The 26,283-nt window shown below is 42.5% G+C and overlaps 2 protein-coding genes and 1 pseudogene across 4 annotated transcripts in view; 2 read left to right on the top strand and 1 right to left on the bottom strand.

The window, feature by feature from the left end:
- APBB1IP (amyloid beta precursor protein binding family B member 1 interacting protein) overlaps positions 1–26,283 on the top strand; it is a 102,909-nt gene that overhangs the window by 61,711 nt on the left and 14,915 nt on the right. For both annotated transcript variants that reach the window (XM_079907674.1, XM_079907675.1), the window contains exons 8-10: positions 11,152–11,238; positions 16,228–16,371; positions 20,172–20,282. In XM_079907674.1, coding sequence (XP_079763800.1) covers positions 11,152–11,238; positions 16,228–16,371; positions 20,172–20,282 — 342 coding nt within the window. The remainder of the gene's footprint in view (positions 1–11,151; positions 11,239–16,227; positions 16,372–20,171; positions 20,283–26,283) is intronic.
- Positions 1,932–2,495, bottom strand: LOC307182761 (large ribosomal subunit protein uL22-like; the record flags this gene model as incomplete). The annotated part of the gene is made up of 1 exon (XM_079914232.1): positions 1,932–2,495. The coding sequence occupies exon 1, from the start codon at positions 2,484–2,486 to the stop codon at positions 1,932–1,934; it is 555 nt and encodes a 184-aa protein (XP_079770358.1). The 5' UTR covers positions 2,487–2,495.
- On the top strand, positions 12,590–15,061 carry LOC307181867 (CBY1-interacting BAR domain-containing protein 1-like; annotated as a pseudogene). Its single transcript has 2 exons — positions 12,590–13,005; positions 14,219–15,061. The product of its transcript is annotated as a CBY1-interacting BAR domain-containing protein 1-like (transcript).

The following is a 26,283-nucleotide window of genomic DNA, read 5'->3' as shown; positions in this document are numbered from 1 at the left end:
GCAGGTGGATCCTTAACCACTGTGCCACCAGGGAAGTTCCAACATTTTGTTATTTTTATCTTCTCAAAGAACCAGTTTTTAGTTTCATTGATCTTTGCTATTGTTTTCTTCATCTCTATTTCGTTTATTTCTGCTCTGATCTTTATGATTTCTTTCCTTCTACTAACTTTGGATTTTGTTAGTTCTTCTTTCTCTAGTTGCTTTAGGTATAAGGTTAGGTTGTTTATTCGAGATTTTTCTTGTTTCAACATTTTGCTGTTTTTAAAAACCCAGCCTCAACCACTCATGCCTGCTTTGCCTGTTTAGCTATATTCTATATTTCTTTTATATGAAGCTGCATTTTCTTGCCACTATGGGATTCATTCAACTTTGTGGTCATGATTGAGGGGGCATGGAGCGTGCCCCACTCTCTGTGGGTGGAAGAGCTCAAGTCTAGGGTTCGTTCTTGCAGAAAAATGATTTATGGAAGTAGGGATAGTGAGTGAATTGTCATCTGCAGAAGCTTATTAGATGACAGAAGATTCTGAAGCCACTGACAGTGTTCCAGGGTATTGTTCACTGCATTCAGCCTATAGTGTGTTGCGTTTATTCCCAGCATCCCAGTGCCAGTGAGAGCCGGTGGAGGTCCGACCCCGCTTAGGACTCACGGATGCTGGAACAGATCCTGGTCTTCCTGGCCGGCAGCCATGGCATCAGGCCATTGATTTACACTCACTTCGCTCTCTAATACTTTGCCACAAGCCCCAAAGCTTTAGGAATAGATGCCAAACAAGCATAATTGTCTAAGAATCAAATAGAGATAAAATTTAAAAACTTGAAAAAGTCTGAAAAATGGTCCCAAAGGCTTGAAGATGCATAAAAACTAAGCACTACTAAATACTTCGTGCATCCGAATCACTAAGACCTGAAAAACAAGTGGTGGGGGAGATTTTGAATCAACGTGTTGTTTCTGCTGTGATTTTGTTCTTGATCAAATTGTTTTTTAACAAAATCATGTGGTCCTAGCAAGACCTCCTTTGGACTGGAGAGCAGCAGGAACAAGATGATCAAGGGCTTTGTAGATCGTGTTAAAGACACTGGGCTTCGTCCTGAGGCTTGCAGGGAGCCGTTGAAGAGTGTTGAGTTGAGGGAAGATCAGTGTGATTGCACAGCAGAGAATGGATTTGGAGAAAGTAAAAGTGGCAGCTGCCGTGTGATGGAGAGGTGGTTACAGAAGCCCAGAAAGAACAGATAACGATGGACTGAAGGGCATTGGGAGAGACTCAGGAGGTAATGGAATTTTGCAGAATATGGTGACCGCTTGGATGCTGGTATAGTAAGGAGGCATAGAAGCAGACACGGATGACACTGATTCCCCGCTCGGGAATTAGATAGATCCTGATGCCCTTCCCTTCGGTAGGAAGCATGAGAAGAGAAATAGGTTGGGATATAAACATGATGAACTAGATTTTAAACATTGCTGAGTTTCTCCTTCTCCTTCAAAAAAAAGTCTCATTTCACCCTCCATAAATTCAGCATGAAATGTACACATTTTTACTTTCGTGTTTTCTATCAGATGGGCAATATTTTACCTATAAACGTTACTAGAGACATGCTTCTAAATTTTTCCTTGTGTTGGTTTTCTCTTCTCATGAGATGAGTAAAAATCTTTCTACCTTTGACATCCCCATCTCACCTGTTCTCCAACTCCAAGGTATTTATTTACAAGGAAAAAGAGAATTGACTGGATTTTGGTCACTTTCCCAATATGCCCCCCAAACTTACCTTGCATTAAGGAACTTTCCTCTGTGATTGTAAAAAAACTTCTAGAGATGAAGATAGTGACAGGAACTGACTTCTATTAGATAGTATTGGTTCTAAGTTCTTAAGATATCAAACCTAAGAACTTTTTTTTCTTTCTAACTTTTATTTGCGTTTATTTTTTGCGGCATTTATTCCCGGGCCAGAAGTTTCTGTTTCTTCAGTTTCTTCTGGGATATCTTTTTCTTCTGTGCAGCCTCCTCTTCTGGTTTAAGAACAATCTGTTCTTTTTCAGGAAGGCCCATCTCAGTGTGGCAGGGAGAGCTCGTGTATGGCTTGGTCTGACCACGAGCTCTGTAAGTCCTGCACTGCATTGTGCGGGCTTTGTTCACCTGGATTTGCTCAATGACCAGAGAATCTACATCTACGCCCTTAAGTTCAGCCTTACTCTCTGCATTTTTGAGCATGTGCAGTAAAAATTCAGCACTTTTTTTGGGCCACCGACCCTGCGTCCAGCCGCACTGTTTGGCCTGGGCACACCTACCAACTCCGCCATTGTAATGACAGAATGGCACACGTTGCTTCTTTATAGTGACCTCCTTCAGATACTTGGTGGCTTTTCGGATACGCACACACGTATTGGCCTGGGCAGTTTCACGAGTGTTCTTAAAGTGAGCACGAAGAGTTGAACCTCTTGATGTGCGTGATTTTATGGGGTTTTCTGGATCAAGTGAATAGCAAACCATTTTTAGAGGTCACCTCAGGCCGCTTGCTGGAAAAGCCTAAGAACTTATTTTCATGGCAGTTTATAACAAAAGCTACGTTTTATCAAATGCAGAGGGATAAACTGACGATCCAGGGAAGGAGGGAAATTGCTAGAAACTATTAATAGCTACTCTCTGCTAGGCTAGAAGCTTTGCAAGTATTATCTCCAATCTTTACAACTATAAGAAGGATATATTGCTATTCCTCTTTACAGATGAGAAAACTGAGATCAAAGATAGAAAGGAAGCCTTTGTTTGATCTTAAGACTCATTGGGGACTTTGATGAGTGGTTTCCATAGGTTGAGTCTTCTGTTCAGAGCTCTCAAGACTATAGGAAACCTGGAATGAAATTGGTAGTGACTGAGGATGTCCTCAGACAAGGTAAATTGAATACGGCTAGCAGGATGATACCACAAATGGAAACAACTGATTCAGAAGTTACTACACTGACTCAGTTTCCCACAATGAGAAGAAACTGATTGCCAGAGGCCCGGATCAGAATAAGCCCCCATTTATTCTTTTACTGTCTCTGTAATAGTGGATGAATAGGCCTGGCCTGGGCCACCATTCCTGAAGAACCGTGTGCTGACAGTCACATTGTTTTACATGGTAAATGACATCCTCTGCGCCCTTAGAGACAGTGGTGCCTGCTCTCATAGGTCTGCAGGTGTAGATCCCTGGAGTGCTTGAGAGTTCAGATTCTGTCTTTCTCCTTGGAATCTGCATTCATGACTCCAAAGTCAGTCTGTTCTTGGCCTCCCCATAGCCTGTTTGTTATGTAAAATACGGATTAGTATTTGCAGCTTGACTGAGAAAGAGCTTCTGTGGCCCAGAGTATCAGTTCTCCTGGAAAATTACTAAACCATACAAAATTATGTAAAATTTCATGAAATTTTACAACACTGAAATCCTTAGTACTTAATAGGATTCTCTTACAAACTACTTACCTGCGGGGATAAGTCTAGGCAGGCGGCAGTAAAATGAATGCAAAGGGGGGTTTTGAGCTCAAATATTAGAAACAACCATCAATAAAGATTTGGGGACATCAGTGGTGTGCTTTGCAGGCACACATGCAAAGCACCGCCTCCACCCATGACTTGAAAAGTGATGTTGTTCACCTGTGTCTCAAGTGTCACCTGCTGACTGTGTGGTCTTAGCAGGCTTTCTGATGACACCTGAATTCAGCGTTTCTATTTGTACAATGTGATACGGCTGTACTTCCCACCTTGCAAGGTTAAATCCAGCATGAAAACCGCTTGCAATATCGCGACGTTATATATAAAAGTCAAGTCATTTGATGCCAACCGAAATTCAGCGGTCACCTATAAGAAAAGATAAACTGAAGCATATTAAAAAAATTTAAGAGTTTATTTGAACAAAATTCGATTCGAATCCGGCAGAACCAAATCAGAAGTCATTAGGAGCACTCCTCAGCTAAGAACCAGGGGAGAGACTTACAGAGAGAAGGTACAGAAACCAAGAAAGGAAATTATTTGATTGTAGCCTAGGTAACTGTTTGTGATCGGATGCCCTTAGGTTTCGGTTTTTTGTAACCTTGAGGCTTAGATTTGGGTTTGCTTACGTAGGCTGCCCGGCACTGGAGTCCCCGCAGTCCAGTGGCCTCCTTGTCTAATTAATTTAACAAAAGTTATCTGTAATAAGGTGATGGAGAGAAACCAGATCCTGCAAATTTGTGGACCAAAAGATGCTTAATTAGGAAGGAATTTCCCCAGGATGACTGGTCTATACTTAGAGAGGTAATAGCAGATCACTTCATTTTTATTTTTTTTAATTTTTTAAATTAAAAAAAAATTTTAAACCTTTTAAAAAATTTTATTTATTTTATTCATTTATTTTTGGCTGTGTTGCATCTTCGTTGCTGTGTGAGGGCTTTCTCCAGTTGCAACAAGCGGGGGCCACTCCTTGTTGCGTGCACGGGCCTCTCATTGCAGTGGCTTCTCTCATTGCAGAGCACGGGCTCTAGGCGCGCGGACCTCAGCAGCTGTGGCACACAGACTCACACGGACTCAGTAGTTGTGGCACACATGCTCAGTAGTTGTGGCACACGCGCTTAGTTGCTGCACAGCATGTGGGATCTTCCCAGACCACGGCTTGAACCCGTGTCCCCTACATTGGCAGGCGGATTCTTAAGCACTGGGCCACCAGGGAAGTCCCAGATCACCTCATTTTTAAAGGAGGAAAAGCAGAGTCATGAATTCTCCTGCTGGCTGCTGTTACACCCCACCCATTGAATAGCTACTTCGGGACATCACTGGTTTAGCTTCATGCCCAAGAGGAAGGAACCACATAGGAGTCTCACTCGTGAACCTTGAAGAGGATCCAAGACTATCAGTGGTTCTTCAGAGCTACTGCTGACTCCTGGGTGTGCAGACATTTCCATAACTGGCGCTGGGGATCGCTTGGTCGTGAGAAACTGCTCTACCTGGAACTTTTTAACATGATTCTTGAAAGGATACAGAGGCATCTCATGGAAGCATGACCAGGCTTCGCGGGCTGGCACTGGAAAGGAATATTGTGGGGACCACAGTCGAGAGCATCTTTGCTCCGGATCTCCCTCGGACCTCTAGCTCCTGTCCCTCTGTCCCTCCACAAGCTGTGTCCTCGCCCTCCTTCTCAGTGACCCCCTTACTCTCTTCCCACACAGCCCCTTATGGCTGACCTCTAGGAAGCCTGCCTCTATGAATGAAGATCAAACTTTTGTGCTTGCAAACCCCCTAGAACGAGTTTGAGAAGTGATGTACCGCCTCACACATTTGTATGTTGACATGCAAAAAAATGTTTCAGAACTTTTCATCGCAAGTTTAAATAGATGCCGAGAATGCAGTGTCCAGCGTGTTATCAGTTCTGGCATTTTAATAAGCCAGCCAGTGGGACCGAAATGCAGTTCCACGCCATTTGATTCCCGGCAGCATCCGTTTACAAAGCACACGAGTAAGCTTTTTTTTAATAGACTATTTTTTTAACATAAATTAACTAATTTATTTTTGGCTGCGTTGGGTCTTCGTTGCTGGGCGCAGGCTTTCTCTAGTTGCGGCGAGGGGGGCTACTCTTCATTGCGGTGCGCGGGCTTCTCACTGTGATGGCTTCTCCTGTTGCGGAGCACGGGCTCTAAGCATGCAGGCTTCAGTAGTTGTGGCGCATGGGTTCACTAGTTGTGGCTTGCGTGCTCTAGAGCGCAGGCTCAGTAGTTGGGGCGCGTGGGCTTAGTTGCTCCACAGCATGTGGGATCTTCCTGCACCAGGGCTTGAACCCGTGTCCCCTGCATTGGCAGGCGGATTCTTAACCACTGCGCCATGAGGGAAGTCCAGATAATAGACTATTTTTAAGAGCAGTTTTAGGTTCACAGTGTAGGGGAATAGAAATACCCTGAGGTTAGGGGCAGAGTAGGGACCCTCTAAAGCATGGAGTCAGGACAGGGACCCTTTTGCCCACGTGGTCCCGCCTCTTTGGGGTAAAGTAGGTTGGGGCAGTAGAACCTTACTGTCCTAATTAAAGCAACTTTGTTGACGAAGCAGCTGAGTTTCTCCTAGTTTCTCAGTCTGGTTGGCGTTAGGAAAGTTCCTCTTCCCAGTTGACTGTAATCACAGGATGGTCTGCTCATCCTAAAAGAGTGCCAGATGTTCAGATGAACAAATGAAACTCAGCCGTAACCCAAAGAGTTTTGTTTTCCCAGCTGCGTTGACATACAGCTCTCACTGGCAAAGACCAGTGGGGGCCCGAAACCAAAAGAGATGCGTGAGGCCTGAGGTCTGTGTCTGGAGAGGGAGACAAACCCTGGTGTTAACATTGGCTGTTCTTGCTAGGAGCCCGAAGAATCTCATTTTCAGAGAAGGTATTGGGAAAACATATTAATGTAAGGTCGCCTGCTTGCTGTACAGCTGTTCATTTCTTTTAGTAACATCCTTTATGTTTCTGACTTCAAAATTAATATCAGTTTATTGGGAAAAAAACTGAAAAGTAGAAGAAAGGAAAGTTAAATCATCCACACATTCCGACAATCATCACTATTGATATTTCAGGCAATTTTCATTCCGTTTGTTGTTTCTTAACCAAAATTTGGTGGTGGTGATGGTTTATTTGGTTGCACGAGTGAGGAGCAGAGAGAGAACCACAATGTCACACTTCCCCTCGGGTGTAGAAGGGTACCAGCCACTGTGGGGGAAAATGACCTCATGGCGTCCCTCCTCTTTTCCAACCTCCCTGTCCTGCCAAGGTTCATCTCTGACCATCCGGGACCAGGCCCAGCTGGAAGGAAAATCATACAGGCGTCACATTTACGGCCTCCAGGAGAGGCTCCTATTTTAAAAGAAAGTCTGCTCTTGACTTCAGTGCCCCAGAGCCCCTGAGCAACCAGTGTGGGCATGTGTATCAGTCAGGGTTGGAGACATGAACACAACCTCAGAATCCCAGTGGCTTAGAGTAGCAGGTGTTTCCTCTGTCTGGGGCCTGCAGGTCGTCGGGTCCTCTGTCCACGGCTCCAGAATGTGCGTCAGATCCAGGGAGTTCCACGTGCCTCTTCTCGTCCTCGGACCAGCAGCCACCTTGACACACTCTCCTGGTGAAAGGCGAGCGCGCCGGAGAATGAGTGGAAACACACAACGCCGCCTCTCAGGTCCTCTGCTCAGATGGAGGCGCTGTCCCTTCCACCCACGTTCTGTTGGCCGAAGCAAGTCACGTGGCCAGACCCAACATAGGGGGGCAAGGAAATGAGCTCCGGCCATTCTCGGGGGAGACACTGCACAGTCATCACTAGATGACGGGCATCGGTGAATTCTGACCCAGGGCGGAAGAGAAGAATTGGGAGTGATGGTCAGGTCTTCATCAGGTGTACCCCAGCTCTAGCCAGGCTGCTTGTTCACAGGTGCTCCAAAGGCACCCAGTATTTTTTTTAAATTGAAGTATAGTTCATTTATAGTGTTGTGTTAGTTTCAGGTGTACAGCAAAGTGATTCAGTTATACATACATAGGTACGTATATTTTTTCAGATTATTTTCCATTACAGGTTATTATAAGATGTTGAGTAGAGTTCCCTGTGCTATACAGTAGGTCCTTGTTTACCTATTTTATATATAGTTCTGGGTGGATGTTAATCCCAGACTACTACTTTATCTGTCCCACTCAGCCCCCCATCCCCTTTAGTAACCATAAGTTTGTTTTCTATGTCTGTGAGTCTATTTCTGTTTCGTAAATAAGTTCATTTGTATCCTTTTCTTTAGATTCCACAAATAAGTGATACCATATGATATTTGCCTTTCTCTGTCTGACTTCACTTAGTATGATAATCTCTAGGTCCATCCATGTTGTTGCAAATGGCATTATTTCATTCTTTTGATGGCTGAGTCGTATTCCATTGTATAAATATATATCACATCTTTATCCATTCATCTGTCGATGGACATTTAGGTTGCTTCAAAGAGCCCCAATATTTATCTAACTCTGGGCCTTTTTCCATGCTTTTCCTCCTGCCCTGCACGCTCTCTTTATTCCTTTTCCCCTACCTGAATATGAACATCTCTCAAGGCAAAGTTCCAACTTTGACCTCCTCTGTAAGTCTTAATCATCTCGGTTCACAGTGAGTTCTTCCTCCCTGAAAACCTATAGAACTTAGCTCATTTTGCATTTATGCAGTGTCTTATATGGTTCCCCCATCTACAGATATATAGCCGTCTACTTATATTTATCTTTTCAGTGTGATAGAAAGATTCTTAAGAACAGTGATATTTTACATGCAAAGGGCACTCACAAATATTTACTCGTGGATTGATAAGTGTTTATTTGATTTACTCTTTATTCCAGAAAGGCGATATTAAAAATGAAACATATTTGCTGTTTCTGTCCTATCCTGCTGCTCTCAAATCTTGCATTTTCAGAAGCTGTGAGAAAAAGAGGCAGGCTGTCACTGAAAGTCTCATTTCCCATTTTAAAGTTCCCTTACTGTTCTGCTCAGATTGTCCCCAACAGATAATTAACTTTTGAATTCTGCTGCTTGCTACGGAGCACTCCAAATTCTTACCCAAGAGCAATCCATCCTTTCTAAGGACTGCCCTGCGTGAGCTCCAGCTTGGATTTTCTTTGTGTTTTTTGCATTTTCATTAAAACAAAAACACAATATAGCACTATCACTTGGAAGGGGAAAAAAAGGTATTCAGAAGCCGAAAAAGTGAGAGGGGTCTCAGAGAAGACACGGCTACGTCCTGACCCTCCACGATAACTTCATAAAATGAGACCCTTCATGTTTAGAAAGGCTCTTCCTTCATTTGTCCTGCAGAGGGCGACACGTGCCCTCCTTTTCCCAGATGATGATGAAACACACATGCCCTGGAGTCTCCCTCACGGTCTCTGTCCATTCTTTCAACTCATACAGGCTCACACTTTTTCTAGGGCCCTAAAGCAAGTGTGCTTGCTAGGAGCACACTCTGCATTCACTCTCAACTAGGTCATCACTTTTTGTTTGTTTGTTTTTGGCAAAATACACATAAAATACACATAGAATTTACCATTTTAACCACTTTTAAGTGTGCAGTTCAGTGGTATTAAGCCCATCCACACTGTCATACTGGGTTCTCTCCTATGGTGTTTAGAGCATTTTAATGCTCAGAAAAGTCATGAAAAACTCAAAGCTCTGGCACTAATTGTCCTTGGGCAAATCACTTAATCCTTCTGTTTCCTTATCTGTGAAACAGCAATCGCACCTACACTGTGGAGTTCCTGTGAGGATGAAATGACAAGCATACCTGTAAGGCCTCAGTGTAGAGTTCTGGCAGGTGGCATACGTTACATATTACATTAGTCACCGTCCTCAAGCCAAACACGTAAAATTAGAATCGTTTCCAAGCCCTATAGAGTAATCACACTAATTCACACTATGCTGTCCTTTCAAATAACACGTAAAAGTTTCTTTAAAAACACATTAGGGCTTCCCTGGTGGCGCAGTGGTTGAGAGTCCGCCTGCCGATGCAGGGGACACGGGTTCGTGCCCCGGTCCGGGAAGATCCCACATGCCGCGGAGCGGCTGGGTGCGTGAGCCATGGCCGCTAAGCCTGCGCGTCCGGAGCCTGTGCTCCGCAACGGGAGAGGCCACAACAGTGAGAGGCCCACGTAGAGCAAAAAAAAGAAAAAAAAAACATATTAAAAGATAATTCAATAAGAATTATGGAAGGAGTTGTACTTGATTTATTTCCTCTGTTTAAGTTAGCAAGTTGCCATTGTTATGCACTGTATTTCTAGGAAATCTCCTAATTCTGCAAATTTTATTTGCCTGCGGTTTGCTTCCTCTCTGTCCAATACACTCTGTTCTCAAACTTCAGTGTAAGTAAAAATCATCCAGGAAGTGTGTTGGAGTGTAGATTCCCAGGCCCCCTGAGATTCCGGTTCCGTAGGTTGGGAGTCCAGGAACATGCATTTCATGGGGCATCAAGGTGGTCTGGGGATCACACTTGGAGAAACACCCCCATCGTGTCAATAAACATTTGTGTTTAGACTCAGGAGGGTCCTTAATTTAGTCACTATGCACCAGGAGTATACGTTCTAGTTTTAATACATTTTTTTCAGGCACTATCTTACAGACTCTACATTTCCACATAAAAGTGCTAAATACTTTGACTGTGGCAGTGGTCACGCCTGACACAATCCACAAACAGATGTTCCAAAGAGGTAATCACGGGAGAGGGCGAGGGTCCTGCTTCCCTGAGTCGGGAGCTGCTGGAATTAGAGTAGGTTTAGTCTCTCTGCCCTTGAACTTCACTGACCTTCAATTTCATGAGTAGTGTGGTGTGGTGGTAAGGGCACACACATCATACACACTCAGCCCCTGGTGTTCATTCAGGGTGCAGTGCCCTAGCTGTTTAACCTTGCTGAGCCTCGGTTTCCTAACCTGTAAAATGGGGGTACTGTCACTTACCTCACAGCCTTGCTGTTAGAATTGGGGGGGTGTTTGCAAAGCGTCTGGCTGAGGATCTGGCATGTAATAGGTACTCCCCCAAAATCGTGAGTGCTTCTAAACTGTGGTCTTTCTTTCTTTTGCTAAGCTGGTTCTCTTTCCAGAAATGCCCTTTCTGCTTCTCTCTGTCCTTAGAAGTTGCCAAGTAGCAAACTTTATGTTGTGATTGACCCATGTGGTTTTTAAAAATTAAAATTAGTTGCCAATGCTTATAAAAATCCAGTTTCATGCTTCTCTAGATAAGCCAGAATCTCTAGTCCTCAAGGCCTTGGGATCCTACATGGTGATCAAAGGCCTGGGACATGGGACACAGGCTCTACCATCCTCCAGTTCTGGGCTCTTCCAAGGGCACTGGGGTCTCCCAGCTTCCAGCATTTGACTCATGTTCTAGACCATGGAATTTAACAATTAAATGACATTGTATCCTTTGCTAGTGGTCTCTCTCTTTGCTTGTTTCTTCATTGAATGTGCACTCTGGGAGGAAGGGAAGGTGTTACTTCTGACCAGCAGTGGTCAGCACTTAGCAAGTCCCTCCATAAGCACTTGATTGACAGAGACCATACACTGTGGTCGACAGTTTACTTCCTCCAGGTATGTCTCCTCTCTCCAGCAAGACTGCGAGTTCCGTGCAGTGGCTACCATGGTAATGAACACTTACTGATCTGACCTTTTACTATTTTATTTAGAATTTTTACTTGGATAACAGAGGAAAAAAAGAAAGCAAGGAAACAAACGAGAAAATGAATGCGAAGAACAAGGAGTCCTTGCTTGAGGTATGTTTAATTTCGTAGAGTAGAATAAAAGAGAGTTAACTGTATTTTTAAATGATTTGCTTCTCAGAACAATGGGCGATTCTGAGACACACTGAAATTTTAACTTGGGGTTTTAAAATCAAATCATTACTAAATTATAGCTATTTAGACAAACTGGTTCTTGGAGTCAGTTGTTAAAAAATTTTGCTTTCGACAATATATTTTACTCTTCATGAAGTTGGATTCATAATTCTTGACTAAAAGACATGAATCCACATAAAACTCATCTCTGACCATATATTTCATTGCTTATGTGCTCCACAGTCAGGCGTGACTTCTTTGCAGTGAATGCTAAGGTGCCCTTCCAGCAGCCAGGTGTGGTAGAAAGTGTGAGACTGCAGTAAAGAGATCTGATCCGAGCTTGCCTCTGCCTGTTGAAGGTCATGTGTTATTGGGCAAGTCCAAGAACCTTGGTTTCCTGTATTGTATTGAATTATTACAAAGACTTAGGGAGGCAGTGGAAACACAGCATGTAAAGTAACGGTACACATGTCTGGATTATCACTTACAGGGCTGTGTTCCAGAAGTTCATTTGACGGTTGATTTTCTGAAACTTCTAATGAGTTTTCACATAGCAACTTTGCTCAAAATCGAGGCTCTGTTCCCCGACCCTAATGCAGATGCACGCCAGATCACAAATGGGCATAGGAGCCCCAGACAGATTTTTGTTGTCCCCGACAGCATGTTGACCTTTTCTTGAGTTAGGAGATTTGGGGCTTCTCTTGAAAACTCAGAAGACCTGTTGACACCTTGGCCCACATTCCCATCTGGAGCCAATTCACTGATGCTAAAGGGCACCCTCTCCCAGGTACCAAGGCCTGCCCAGACCCCTGCACAGGGTTCTAGCCCTGCCAGCGCTCCCAGCCCTGTTCCCGATGGAGCAGACCCTACAACCTTGCTGCCATGCACTCCCAAGGTCCTGGAGACAGGCTACAAGTTTTGGTTCCTGGGACCAAGAACACAGTGGGTATTTCCCAGGGAGGCCAACGGTGGGAGTGGGGACATTCTTTCTGCAGAGAGTCTCTTTCAAAGAGTCTCCAGGTTGAGTTGAGGGAGATAAAGCACCAGGCATCCCCAGCAGCAGGGAGATTCAGGTCTGAGCATCCCCAGCAGTGATGGACACAGACAGACATGGAAGGGGAGTGAGCAATTTCCTGACACAGCCCTTGGCCGTTAATCAGTGCTTATTGCATCAGCAGCTGTCTGTAAATCAAGGACTGGTTATGCCTTGGTTTATACAATTGCCTGAATAGGTCTTGTTGGAAGACTTCAGCAGTTTTTCAAAAGCCAGATGGGAAAGAAAATACAAAGCATGTTATGCTGTGAAAAATCAGCATTATCCTGCTTTCGAACTTGGACCCCAAATCTGCTTGAATTTAAGAGATCATTGAAGGGCTCTCGCGTCCGCCGCGCATGCCTGGGCACCTCGGAGCCCCTGTGGTCGGGCCCCAGCCCGGGGTCTCCCACCACACGCGAGGCCAGATGTGGAGGCATAGCTTGGAAAACTGGGACGAGAAACGTTTTGTGCCAGATCGCTGCTGCTTATGTGCGGAGACAGAGCAGACCTCCTGGGGAATGACATCAACGCGTGAGCCTCTATGGAGACCCCAAATTTAAAGCAGGGCCTGAAAAACTTGGCTGATGAGTTTGCCAAACTTCAGGATTATCGACAAGCAGAGGCTGAAAGAGTTGAAGCCGAAGTAGTCGAACCTTTGCAAGCTTCTGGAAGTGGAAGGGAGCAGGACCCTGTGCCCCCCATGTCCTCAGCCTGCCTTTTGTCTGTGGAAAAACATTAGCCAAAGAATAAGCTTAATCCGAGAAGTGAGAAATGCAGAAACAAAGGAAAACAGTCAAAGGAGACCAGATTATAATAGTTGAGTCATTAAGCAAAGTCAAGGACCTTTGGTTCCTCCTCAAGGGCCATAGATCACATTCTGCGCCATATCCTGTGAGCTGTCTTATAGGTACTGAAAACCCCACCAGGTGGAAGAAGTTAACTACATGATGACCAGACTGTAGTCATGACATAAGCTGCCACAATTCCGAGAATCGGCCTCAAAGAAATGGAAACAAACCAACCCTGGAATTAAAGATTAACTGTACCTAAAACAATCAAGATGACGCTGATCAGACCACCGATGATCAATGTCAAGATGACGGTCAGAGCTGACTGTGCTGCTTCTGCATGTAACCCCCTCCCTGCACCTATAAAAGCTCTTGCCCTCTGACTGTCAGTGGGGGGAGTCGGCCTTTGGATAGGCGTCCGTCCTCCCCACCGGTTGCCGGCATTCAAAATAAAGCAAAAGTTTCCTTTCCACCAGACTGGCCTCTTTATAATGACTTTTGAGCAGCAAGCAGCTGGACCCCACTTTCGGTTACAGAACCACTGTAAAAATGAAAGCAGATGACCTCAAAGCAACATTAACGGCAAAGAATTGAGGAGCTAAACAGTTAACTCAGAAAGAACACGTCAGAGAAACCCATCTGATTGACATGTTATTTCACAGGCAGAAACTGAATTACAGAGACTTCCCTGGTGGCACAGTGGTTAAGAATCCACCTGCCACTGCAGGGGACACGGGTTCAAGCCCTGGTCCGGAAGATCCCACATGCTGCAGAGCAATGAAGCCCGTGCACCACAACTACTGAACCTGCGCTCTAGAGCCCACGAGCCACAACTGCTGAGCCCGCAAGCCACAACTACTGAGCCCGTGTGCCACAACTACTGAAGCCCGTGTGCCACAACTACTGAAGCCCGTGTGCCACAACTACTGAAGCCCGCACGCCTAGAACCTGTGCTCCGCAACAAGAGAAGCCACCGCAATGAGAAGCCCGCACACCGCAACAGAGAGTAGCCCCCCTTGCCGCAACTAGAGAAACCCCGCGCACAGCAATGAAGACCCAATGCAACCAAACATAAATTAATTAATTTTTTAAAAAGAAGCTGGATTACAAAGAGCTACAATGTATGCTACTAGAACAACTCGTCATCTGGAGGAAACTACTGACAATTTTGAAAAGCAGAAAACAAAGAGTATAAAGACTATATTTTCAGAATTTATCACTATCGAAATGTTATTTCACGGCAAAGCTTAGACGTCTCCACTACTACCTACCAAAATACACAAAAGATTGGTGAAGAAGATTTAGAGTTTTCTGAAATTCTCTGTATCCACCAGATTGTTCATCCCATTTAGATATCATAAGAGCAAATTCAAAGTCACGTCTTCAGAGATCAGTGTCAGCTAAGTGTGCATCTGGAACAGGACAGGTATCCACCTGTCGACTAAGAAAGGATCAACAAGCAGAAGATGATGATGAAGAGGATGAAGACTTAGATGTTACAAACGAAGAAAATGAAATTTCTTAAGTAAACTTTGCACATCCATTTTCATCTTAAAGGACTCGGAATCCAGAATTACTAAAACTGTAAAACTTTATACTGGCTTGATACGTTAAACCTCAAAATGAAATCCTACTGGAAATGGAGGGATTATTAAAGGAAATTTATGCTGACCAAAAAAAAAAAAAAAGAGAGAGAGAGAGAGAGAGATTATTGACAAGGCAACTAATACCAGCTAAACTGGGGGAAACTGGGAAAGATATGAACAAAGATGTCACCCAGATCCACTACACATACATTTACTTGAAGGATGCAAAATTAAGTTTATTCTGCTTTTATGAGACTGAATGAAAGGACGTTGAGAGTTATAAAAAAGCAAAGCCAAAAATAAGTTTGAGTGTTTGAACTGAAAGATAGAATAATATGTAATTTTCTTGTACTGCTTTTAAAAGAAATTTGTTAAGAATTATATAATTCTATGCATGTTTTGATTTTTAAACATCTGCACCTAGAAAATGTACTTTGTCACTATCCTTTTCTGATACTACAGTATTAATAATTGTCTTCTTTCTTCTTTGATAAGAAACTATCCCCCGAAAAGGAAATCTTGCCATTTTTGACAACATGGATGGAACTTGAGTGCTAAGTGAAATAAGTCAGACAGAGGAAGACAGATAGCTGTATGTCTCATCTATGTGTGGAATCAAAAAACAAAAAACATGAAATCACAGATACACAGAAGAGATTTGGGGTTGCCAGAGGCAGGGGTAGGGATGCATGAAATGGCTAAAGGGGGTCAAGAGGTACAAACTTCCAGTTATAAAATAAATAAGTCCTGGGGATGTAATGTACGGCATGGTGACTATAGCTAACAATACTGTATTGTATATTTGAAAGTTGCTAAAAGAGTAGATCTTAAAAGTTCTCATCATAAGAACAAAAGGATGTGTAACTGCGTGAGGTGATAGATGTTAACTACACTTACGATGGCGATCATTTTGCAATATATACATACATCAGATCATTAGGTTGTATACTGAAAACTAATACATATTCTATATCAATTGTATCTCAATGTAAAAGAAAAGAAAATTATGCCAAAAATAAAATATTAATGTACAAAATATTTTATGTATAGAATTGTATATTTTAATTTTTCCATTTACTAGCAGTGAAACAGTAATTTTTTTTCACTTACAGGTACAGGAATAAGTTTTCTATTTATCAATTTACAGTAACAGAAATAGACTTTATGTAATGCTTTCTTTTATAATATACCAAGATTGTACTCACAGCCTTCCTTATGAAGTTGGGGCTATCGTTACTCTGATTTTGCAAGTAAAGGCACCGAGGTTGAGTCACTTGCTCAGGGTCACAGAGCTAAGTGGTCAAGAAGCCTGGAAGTCTAACTCAGGAGCTGAGACTCAACCACCATGTTCTTCCTGTCTTTTGGCAAATGGTATGCAGTGTCAATATATGCATTCAATCAAAGCTGTAGACAAAACGATTTTTAGCTTGAAGGCTAGTTGGCCACAGTTTGTTTAAATGTGAACAAAATATGTGTTTTATCTTTCATGGGTTTTATATCGTTGGAATCTCAATTTCAGGAGAGTTTTTGTGGAACATCCATCATTGTGCCAGAACTAGAGGGAGCTCTTTATTTGAAAGAAGATGGGAAGAAATCCTGGAAAAGGCGCTATTTTCTTTTACGAGCTTCTGGAATTTATTATGTCCCCAAAGGAAAGACTAAGGTCAGAAAAAAAGATATGCTTTTGCAAAAAGGCATTTCATGAAAGTGAAAGTAAAGAAATCCTCAGGTGGTAATTTAAATACATTCTACTTTGCTGTGAGATTCATGTTACTACAATGTTTATACAGATACATATCCTATTAGGATAGAATTACAGAAATCCTGAATCTTTCCACTGCTCTCTCTTGAAGGTGAAGAGTTTTATCTACTTTAAAGTCAGGTTTCAGAAATTATGACTGAAGCACTTTTTTAGAAATTAATTTGTTTCTTCACATATCGATCTTTGAGGACTTTTTCCCCCCTTTTTACTCTATTGTTCTGTAGTCATTACAGTAAAACTTCTTTTATCTGGAATCGTAGTGGTATTAGAAGTCTTGATAGAGTTTAATTTAGATTTTAGCTTTTATAACTTGAATATTTAAATTGTTCTCTGAATTATATTATATGCATTTCCCTGCCTAATTTAGCAGAGTATCTTAGATATCATTTCACTTCTACTTGGTAATTTAGGATTATTGCCTCAAATCTACAAGCACATGGTAAATTTGTCTTCTTTGAAATGTAATTTTAACTCTCATTCTAACTCTTAGCTTTTTCTAAGACCTTTCTGAGAGGGTGGCCATTTCCTTCCTTTGCTCACCTTTGCAAAGTTGTAGTCTGTCTCTCTTTCTATATCTGGAGTAAGCCAAAGCGTCTTGCCTTCACTGCCAAATCCAGGGCACCCCCCAACGGCATATTTTCAAATTGCAGGCTGCTTCTAATAAGGCTTGACCCACATCCCTTGCAGGTGAAGTCATAGTGACTATCCAGGGCTATTCCCACTAGTTAGAAGACTGTCATCTCTGTGGAATGCAGGAGAGCATTATGGGAAATTCTTGGTCCAGAGCAGCTACCACTCCTATTTCGTTTCAGTCTTAGAATTCATTCTTTTCCCATCTGTGCTATCTTCATTCCAGTCCCAAGCGTGGGGGGCATAACAGTTGACCCACAAATTATTTGTTTTATTTTAGAGATGTTATGTCTTTGGCATTTACATATAAGTGAGACATACAAGCCTATCAAAAACAACACACTTAGGGACGAAAATTAGAAGCATTCACATTGGAGTTGGACAGGCATCCTTTCTGTCTCTGCTGCCATTAACACTAATGGAGGAACTAGCCAGGAAGTCAAGAAAAAGAATAACAAGTATAATTACTGGAAAAGAAGAGGCAAAACTCTCTTTATTCACAGTCAACATGATTGTCTACCAGACAATATAAGACACTCCACTGAAAAACTTAAGAGTTTGGTCCCAATGGACCAAATAAACTTACCAAATAAGAAATTGTTTTCCTTTATATAAACAATATGCAAATTAAATATGCTGCAAAAGATTCCATGCATTGCAAGAACAAAAAAATACAAAATACCTGACAATAAACTTAACAAGAAAGGTTCAAGATCTTATATGGCATAAAATAGAAAATTTAATAAAGGAAATGAGTTCGAACTGAATAAACAGAAATGTACAATGTTGCTAGATGAAAAGATATTAATTCTCCCCCCCCAATTTTTCTATATATTCAATTCCAATGAAAAAATTTCAATAGGATTCTTTTTACTTGAAGTTCAAAAACTGATTCTAAAATTCATCAGAAAGAGATGCGGTTCCAAAACAGACACACACAAAAATTTTAAAGAACATTATGGAAGAACCCCTCCTCCCAAATGTCAAAACATTAGACAAAAACAGTACAGGAACAGAAAACAGATCAACAGAGAGCCATCTAATATAAGAGAAATTCAAGTGAGCATTTTATAGCAGTGGGGAGAGAATGTGATACTCAACAAATAGCATTGAAATAATTGTATATCCATTAAAAAATATAGCTTCCTACCTCATACCATGTTCCAGATTAAATCTTACGTTGATTAAATGTATTTGGACAAAATTACAAAATATTAGGAGAAAATAGATGGTCAATATTCTCATAATTTGGCAGTGGGGAAGCCTTCTTAAACAAGACTAAAAACTCAAAATTTTAACAAAGAAAATTGGCAGATTTGACTATATATAAAGTTGTGTTTAACTCCTTATGGCCAGAGATACCAAACAAGAAGTTAAAGACTAGCTCTAGAGTCAGAGAGTACATTTGCAGCATGTATAACCTGGTATGAATATCCATAAAAAGACTTCAACAACTCATTAAGAAAAAGATAAACATACTCATAGAAAACCAGCAGTGCTTACTAAGTGAGAATTCACAGAAACAGAAATATCAGTAGCCAGTGAATAATTAAAAAGTTGCTCTATCTTATTAGTAATCGGGAAAATGTAAATAAGTGAAATTTCTCCTCCCGTGAGATTGATAACACTAACAATATTGATGATATGCAAATTTCATCAGGAGTGGGTAAGAAAAATGGGCACTCTTATGTACGGAAGTTTGTAATGTAAGCTAGTACAGCCAACTTGGGGGACAGTTTAGCAAAATTTTTGCAAATATAATAGGGAATGCCCCTTCCAAGGACAGCTCCATGTTTGGCAACCTACCCCACAGAAACATTTGCTCATATGCACAATATATTTTGTAATAGCAAAATATCGAAGTAACCACTAGTCATCTATAGTAGGATGGTGGAAGTAACCTCTAGTCATCTATAGTAGGATGGTGGAATAAATAGCTACACCTATACAGTGTAATGTTATGCAGCTATACAAAGAATGTGATATATCCTTTCATATGTCCTAACATAGAAAGACCCCAAGATATATTGTTAAGAAAAAGAACAAAGTCATGGAAAAATATTGAGAGTAAAATCTCATTTATATTTTAATAATTGTATATATGTATGTGGGTATGTCTACACATACATAGGTATATAAATGTATCCCCAAAAACATTTGGAAGAATGTCTTCTCTGGAGAAGAGAATGAAATTAGAAAAAAAAAGAGTGATGAAGGAAAATTTTTGTTTTACTATATATAAAATAACTTATTTTTAAAATTATGATGAATATGTTTTACTTTTCTAATAAAAAAACTAAAACTTTGAAAATCAGAAGAAAATATCTTACAAGAAAAAAGTATACTACCATATATAAAGGAATAATTGTGCATTGAGATGTAGCAATTCTACCCTTTATTTTTTTATTCATTAACTCAGTAAAGAATTATAGAACGTGAGGGGGAAAAAGTAACAGAACAAATCTGTAATTGAAGTGTAACCAAATATGTAGATTAGAGGTTGATGTCTTCTCAATGCATGTTATATATGGAGGAGAGGGTTGTGTTTCCACAGCAACACCACCAGCCCTAAAGAGAAGGCATGAAAGGAATCTTTTCTCCTCAGGAAGAAGTGTATGAAGTGTGTGTGAATTTTCTGAGCATCAAATTTACCTCTCATTGTTCATCCTGAGGGGGACTTTTTTCTAAATGCTCAGTCATGAAATCCATCAATGACTTAGAATGGCAAAAGACAAAATGAAATATTTGACGAGGTGCTCGGTCACCTTGTCTGAACCCCATCAGTAATGATTCCAGTCATCTCTGGGAGTCCCCGCGTAGGTGCTAGAACAGCAGTATAATCTTTTGCTCCACTTTTGGTCTGTGGCATGCTGTTTTGCCTGGATGTGCTCTTTCCTTCTTAAAATGTAGGCTTGGCTTTTAGAAAGCTATACGTGGTAGATGCTTATATAAATTACCTGAAATTCTGTATTTTCCTACTAAAATGTAATGCCTCGTTGTGCCATGAAGAACGACCTTAGAAAAATATTACTTGTCAGCTAGGTTGAGGTTATTTTTTCCTTCTCTTTCAGACATCTCGAGATCTGGCATGTTTTATACAGTTTGAAAATGTCAACATTTACTATGGGATTCAGTGTAAAATAAAATACAAAGCACCCACTGACTACTGCTTTGTTTTAAAGGTAGGTTTAAGAAGTCCTTACTTTAGATCTGTAAGCAATTTAAGGTAATGTTTCCTTTTAAGAAGAAAAATGTTAAATGTTATACAGTTAACTACAAGTATAACATAATAAGCTTTTTATTGTAAACCAAAATAGGAAAGGGGGAAACATTTCTACCAACTCAGATCATTTCTCCAAAGCCTGTTATTTGAGTCTCAAACTTTCAAGTCAATCTGTCTGGATTTCTTCATCACTTTATGAAAAAGAGAACTCTATATTTTGAACAAATTTTAGTTACAATTTTATTGACAAGACAATCAGTCTTTTAGTTCTTTATTTATCAGACTCTTATTCCATTGTAAGACATCTTTAGAAATTAGGAAGTTGACAAGATTTTCTAGAAAAATATAGAAAATACAAAAAATAGGAAAATATATCTTTTTCTAAAAATAGCATTACTGGGTCTTGAAACTTTTTAAGGTGCATATTATCAAAAGGCAATATGTATTATCAGGTGTCTGGTAAGGTTGACATTAGCACCATATTTTGGAAAGTTGGGCAAAAGTAACTTTTTTTTTTTTTTTTTGCGGTACGCGGGCCTCTCACCGCTGTGGCCCCTCCCGCCGCGGAGCACAGGCTCCGGACGCGCAGGCCCAGCGGCCACGGCTCGCGGGACCCTCCCAGACTGGGGCACGAACCCGCATCCCCTGCATGGGCAGACGGACCCCCAACCACTGCGCCACCAGGGAAGCCCCAAAAGTAACTTTTATCTGCCAGCTGTAACGACTGACCACTAGAAATGAACTCAGGGAATTTATACAGCTGTTCTGGCCACGTCATTTTCTCCGACCTCACAGATTCCTTTCCCTTCACAGCCTCACACCAGAGAGCAGGGGTTAGCACATTCCACTTGGCCCCGGTGCAGGGCTGTGTACAGAATTTTTTTTCCCTACAAATATACTTCATTTTTTATTATTTTTTAATTGAAGTATAGTTGCTGTGCAATGGTATATAAGTTACAGGTGTACAGTATAGCGATTCACAATTTTTAAAGGTTATGCTCCATTTATAGTTATTATAAAATATTGACTATATTCCCTGTGTTATACAGTATATCTTTGTAGCTTATTTTATACCTAATGGTTTTTACCTCTTAATCCCCAACCCCAATATTGCCCCTCCCTGAAATCCCCCAGAATTTCTCCTTTCTGAATCGGGGTTCCTCTGTTTCCTTCTGGGTTAGAAGTCTATGGAACAGGTGTTAACGAGACCAGGTTCCTGGTGAGGCACCTTTGTACGTCCGTCACCCATCCACCCCCAGGAAGACCCCATTACCATGTTTCTGGAAACGTCCAAAGCTGGACTCTGTGTGTGCGTATGTGCTCCTGGCAAAGCTGTCACCTCTACCGAGGAAGTGGGCCAGTCTATACCATAGTTTTACATCATTTTCACAAATTAAGGACAGTGCTTACATTTACATTGGTAGCAAACGTATTCTTTATCAAGAACCCTGTCACTGGAGATGATCATGAACCCACTCCATCATTTCAGAGGCGCCCACACTCGTGTGCCACTGTCACACGCCTGTTACTCCAGGAGTTGGGTATCGCCTTGACCCAACCATTCTCAAAACCCTGATGGGGCACAGACAGCCTGGGCATCCCCTTCTACTGCTCCCATTTGTCTTTCAAAAATGCAGCAGTTTGGGGCTTCCCTGGTGGCGCAGTGGTTGAGAGTCCGCCTGCCGATGCAGGGGACATGGGTTCGTGACCCAGTCCGGGAAGATCCCACATGCCGTGGAGCGGCTGGGCCCGTAAGCCATGGCCTCTGAGCCTGTGCGTCCGGAGCCTGTGCTCCGCAACGGGAGAGGCCACAGCAGTGAGAGGCCCGTGTAGAGCAAAAAATAAATAAATAAATAAAATGCAGCAGTTTGAAGGAAATGCCATTTCTTTTCTTTTTTAATTAAACTTTATTTTGAGAATTGTATATCTATATGCAATTGTAAGAAATACTACAGAGAGGTCCCATGTGCCATTTACCCAGTTTCTTCCAATGGTAACATCTGGCAAAACCGTGGTACCATGTCATAACCAGGATATTAACATTGGTCCAGTCAAGATTCAGAGCATTCTCATCACCACAAGGTACCCTCCTTTATAACTACACCCACTTCGCTCCTATTCCCATCCCCATCTTACCCCCTGGCCACCACTAAGCTATTCTTCATTTCTATCCCTTTGTCAGAAAATGACATTTCTTAATGAACAAAAAGCACACGAGAAATGTTTCATGTGTAATGCAATGATTTAAGCACTTTCCATATATTAACTCACTTAATCCCTGTATCAGCCTATGAGGTGAGAGCCACAATTCTCCCTAGTTTGTAGATGTGGAACCTGGGCACAGAGACTCCCGATCAGGAAGTTGCTGAGCCAGGATGAGAAGCCGGGTGGTGGCCCAGAGGCCATTCTCTCAGACACTGTTTGCTAGGACACAGAATCTCTTCTCTGCCTCCCCCCAGCCCAAGCCGCCCTTGAACTTTGTCTTCATTGTGTTTCTGTCTGCCCCCATGGCCCTTGTTTGCAATCCTGAGACCCTGAGAAATTACCAAAATGGAGGCCCTCCTTTGCACATGGGCATGCACTGCACCTCTGCAGCACTGCCCACATCTCTTAGGTAGGGAGAAGGTTTTAGAGAGAGGTTCTGAAATGCTGGTCAATAAACTGGCTGAATCAGAGTCAGGGGAGGCTGGTTAGAAATACAGTTTCCAGGGCCGGGACCCACTGAATCAAACCATTTAAGGATGGGGCCCAGGAATCTTAGTTTTTCCTCAGCCCAGTCAAGTTTTGCCCTCAGAGGATCAGAATGTGTTCTAACTCTAAGCGTCAACAGTCAGGGCTTACCAGCTGGTGACGAAATCCACTTCAGAGCGGACATGTAGAATGAACGTTGTCAGAAGGGGGCAAAGGCCCAAAGCCATGGCCAGGGTCCAGAGGCTGGAGGAGGGATTTCCAGCAAGAGAAAGAAGAGCTCTCAGACCCAGAGGTTCCCAGGCTGAGGATTTAGACCCAGTGAGCAGGGTGGGAATGCGGTTTCTGGCGCTGACTCACAAGCTTGGAGCTAGGTCCCAGAATCACGGGCTGAACGGTCTGATCTGGGACACAGGTCACCCTGGGCTGCACTGAGCGTGGCAACGCTGAGACCGAGGGCAGGGCCTCCCAGATGGGAGAGAGGGCTCAGAGGTGAAAAAAAAGCAGGCCCGATGATCCAAGAACAAACATGAATCAGGACAAACAACCCAAGGAGAACACACATTTCCCTTTCCTCAGAATGATCAGTTCTGTTCTCAAGCCAGTTTCCTTACGGGCAATCACCCTGCTTAATTTGCTCTTAGGCATGCTTCTCAGTTCCTTCCCGAAATATTAGGAATTTCTATTCATTTGCTGAGTAAAAGTGTCTGTCATCGTTTGGAGAACCTAATTTGTTTATGAACATTTTGGTCATTTATGTGCCTTTCTGTCCACCGTGGGGAAAAAAATTCTTGACATGCAAATATTTCATGAGGGTGAGCAGATTTAAAGAATTCAAAGAATGTGCACATACATTGCAAAAGGAGTTGGAGATTATGGCAAAGTATGTTAAGAGATCGTGTGATTCCACAGACATGCAAGGGCTGAGAAGTTCAGCCCGGGAGTTTCTTACTCAGGATAAACTCACGGACTATCACAGTCCGTGGTGGGGCGCTGTCGGGAAGATGGGAATTTGAGTCCTGGCCTTGTCACCTGGCGCATTGTCGGGACTCTCTAAGCTTCATTGCCCTCTGCTACAAAGCGGAAATAAGAACACTTCCTGGGGACTTCCCTGGTGGTCCAGTGGTTAAGACTCCTTGCTTCCACTGCATGGAGCACGGGTTTGATCTCCCTGGTCGGGGAACTAAGATCCCATGTGCCGCGTGGCACGGCCAAAAAGATAAATAAACAATTTTTTTTTAAGAAAGAACACTTCCCGTGCAGATGAAACAATATATGCCCATAAGACCATCAGTGCAATGTCGAGAGACACAGCCAGCAAGCAAGAACTGGGAGGCATTCTTACTGCACTCTAGAACCAATTAAATATTTCTATTGACCAGTGGTTGTCACACTTCAGAGTGCCTGGGACTCACCAGGAGAGCTGTTAAAACACAGGTGGCTGGGCCCCCAGAGTTTCTGATTCTGTGGGTCTGGGATCAGGCCCTGGAATTTGCACTTCCACCAAGTTCCCAGGTGATGTTGATGGCCCAGGGGCCACACTCTGAGAAGGCAGTAGAGACATCACCTGTCCTTTAAGAGGTTGAGCAGTATGGTCAGTAATACAGCAATAACTTTGTATGGTGACAGATGGTTACTAGACGTACCCTGGTGATCATTTCATAATGTAGGCAAGTGTCACATCACTAGGTAGTACACCTGAAACTAACGTAATATTGTACAGCAACTACATTTCAATTTTTAAAAATTAATAAGTAAATTAAGAAGTTTTTTAAGAGGTTTTTTTAAGAGGTTTTTTAAGTTTTTTTTTTTAACAAAAAAAGATACCAGAGGCTGTCCATACTCACAAGAAAGGACTTGGTACCCCAGAATCATTTCTGCCCTTGTGCTTGCTCTTGGATGCACATTCCCCTTTCCTGTGAAGTTGCTCCTTTGTGAATTTGTTCTCACTGCATTCTGAGGTGAGGTATGATGGGGCAGTGGAAGTGACCATCCTCCAGGAGGAATTATGTCTCTGTTGAGCTCCGTTGAGAGGTGGTGAGGGGTCATGGGAAGAGTTCTGGACTTCTGCTCCATCACTCACCTATTCCCTACCCTTACTCTGCTACATTTTCTTCACAGTCTGAAATTACATTACTTAGTGTTTTGTATTTTTATTGGCTTTCTCCCCTAGTAGAATATAAATGCCTAATCAAGTATGAGCTCACCTTAACCTGATTACATCTGCAACAATCCTGTTTTCAAATAAGGTCACATTCACACAGACACCTAAACAGAGGGTTAGGACTTCAACATGTCTTTGGAGGGGACACAATGAAACCCATAATACCCACCTACTTTTCCAAGCTAGAAATAGAGAAAGCATCCTTGAAGTCCCTCCTCTCCCCTCTGTTGTCCAGTCCCTCAAGTTCTGGTTTCTATGAGAGATGGCTCGCATGCAGCCCTCTCTGTCTGTCTTCCTCCTCACTCCACGGCCCCAGCCACCACTGCTGCCTGGATGCCCTGCTGTTCCAAAGGTCTGATGGCCCCACTGCCTAGAGGACAACGTCCAGATGCGATTTTGACACAAGGCCCTTGACTCCGCTTCCTCTCCAGCTTCTTTTCTGCCTCTCCTTTCCATGGCTCCCAGGTCCTGGCCACACAGAATTTCTATAACATTCTGTCACTTTGTCCAAAGAGCCTTTCTCTGGTTTCCAACTTTTACTACGAACTTTACCATGTCATAGAGTGATCATACATTTGTTTACATATGTCTCCCCCAGGGACATCCCAGCCACCACTTCCTAGGTACAGTGTGAGCCTTTCTTTCTCATCTCTGTCTGCCTAGGGATTGGTATATTTCTGAGCACCCCAGAGGTATCTGTTGAATGCACAGGCCCTTGGTTCTTGTTATGCTTCTGCCACTCCCTTTGACCTTGGATAAATGGCTTAACTTCTCTGGTCTCCCACTGGTAAGTTTAGAGGATCTGTAAGATCCCTTTGAACAACCATCTGCAGTTGCCCTGACCTTTGTGTGCTGCCTGGCACATCCTGCAGGAGCTTCTCTTTCTGTGGTCAGGAGCAACCAATGGTGGAAGAGCCTAACCAGTGGCACGGAGCCAGCATTTTCCTTAAACGTCTTTGCAAATATTTTTTCAGCGAAAAGCTCAAGGGAGTAAACCCCTTGGCAAGGTCCTAAGACATGACAGAAGAATGAGCACAGGAACTTCCTGTATGATGTCCTGGGAGCCTAGAAGGTTCCTGACTTCACGAGGGAGCCAGAAAGGAGCCCA

Source organism: Stenella coeruleoalba, assembly GCF_951394435.1.
Source record: "Stenella coeruleoalba genome assembly, chromosome: 2".
NCBI lineage: Eukaryota > Metazoa > Chordata > Mammalia > Artiodactyla > Delphinidae > Stenella > Stenella coeruleoalba.
This window is presented reverse-complemented; position numbering and strand designations above follow the sequence as displayed.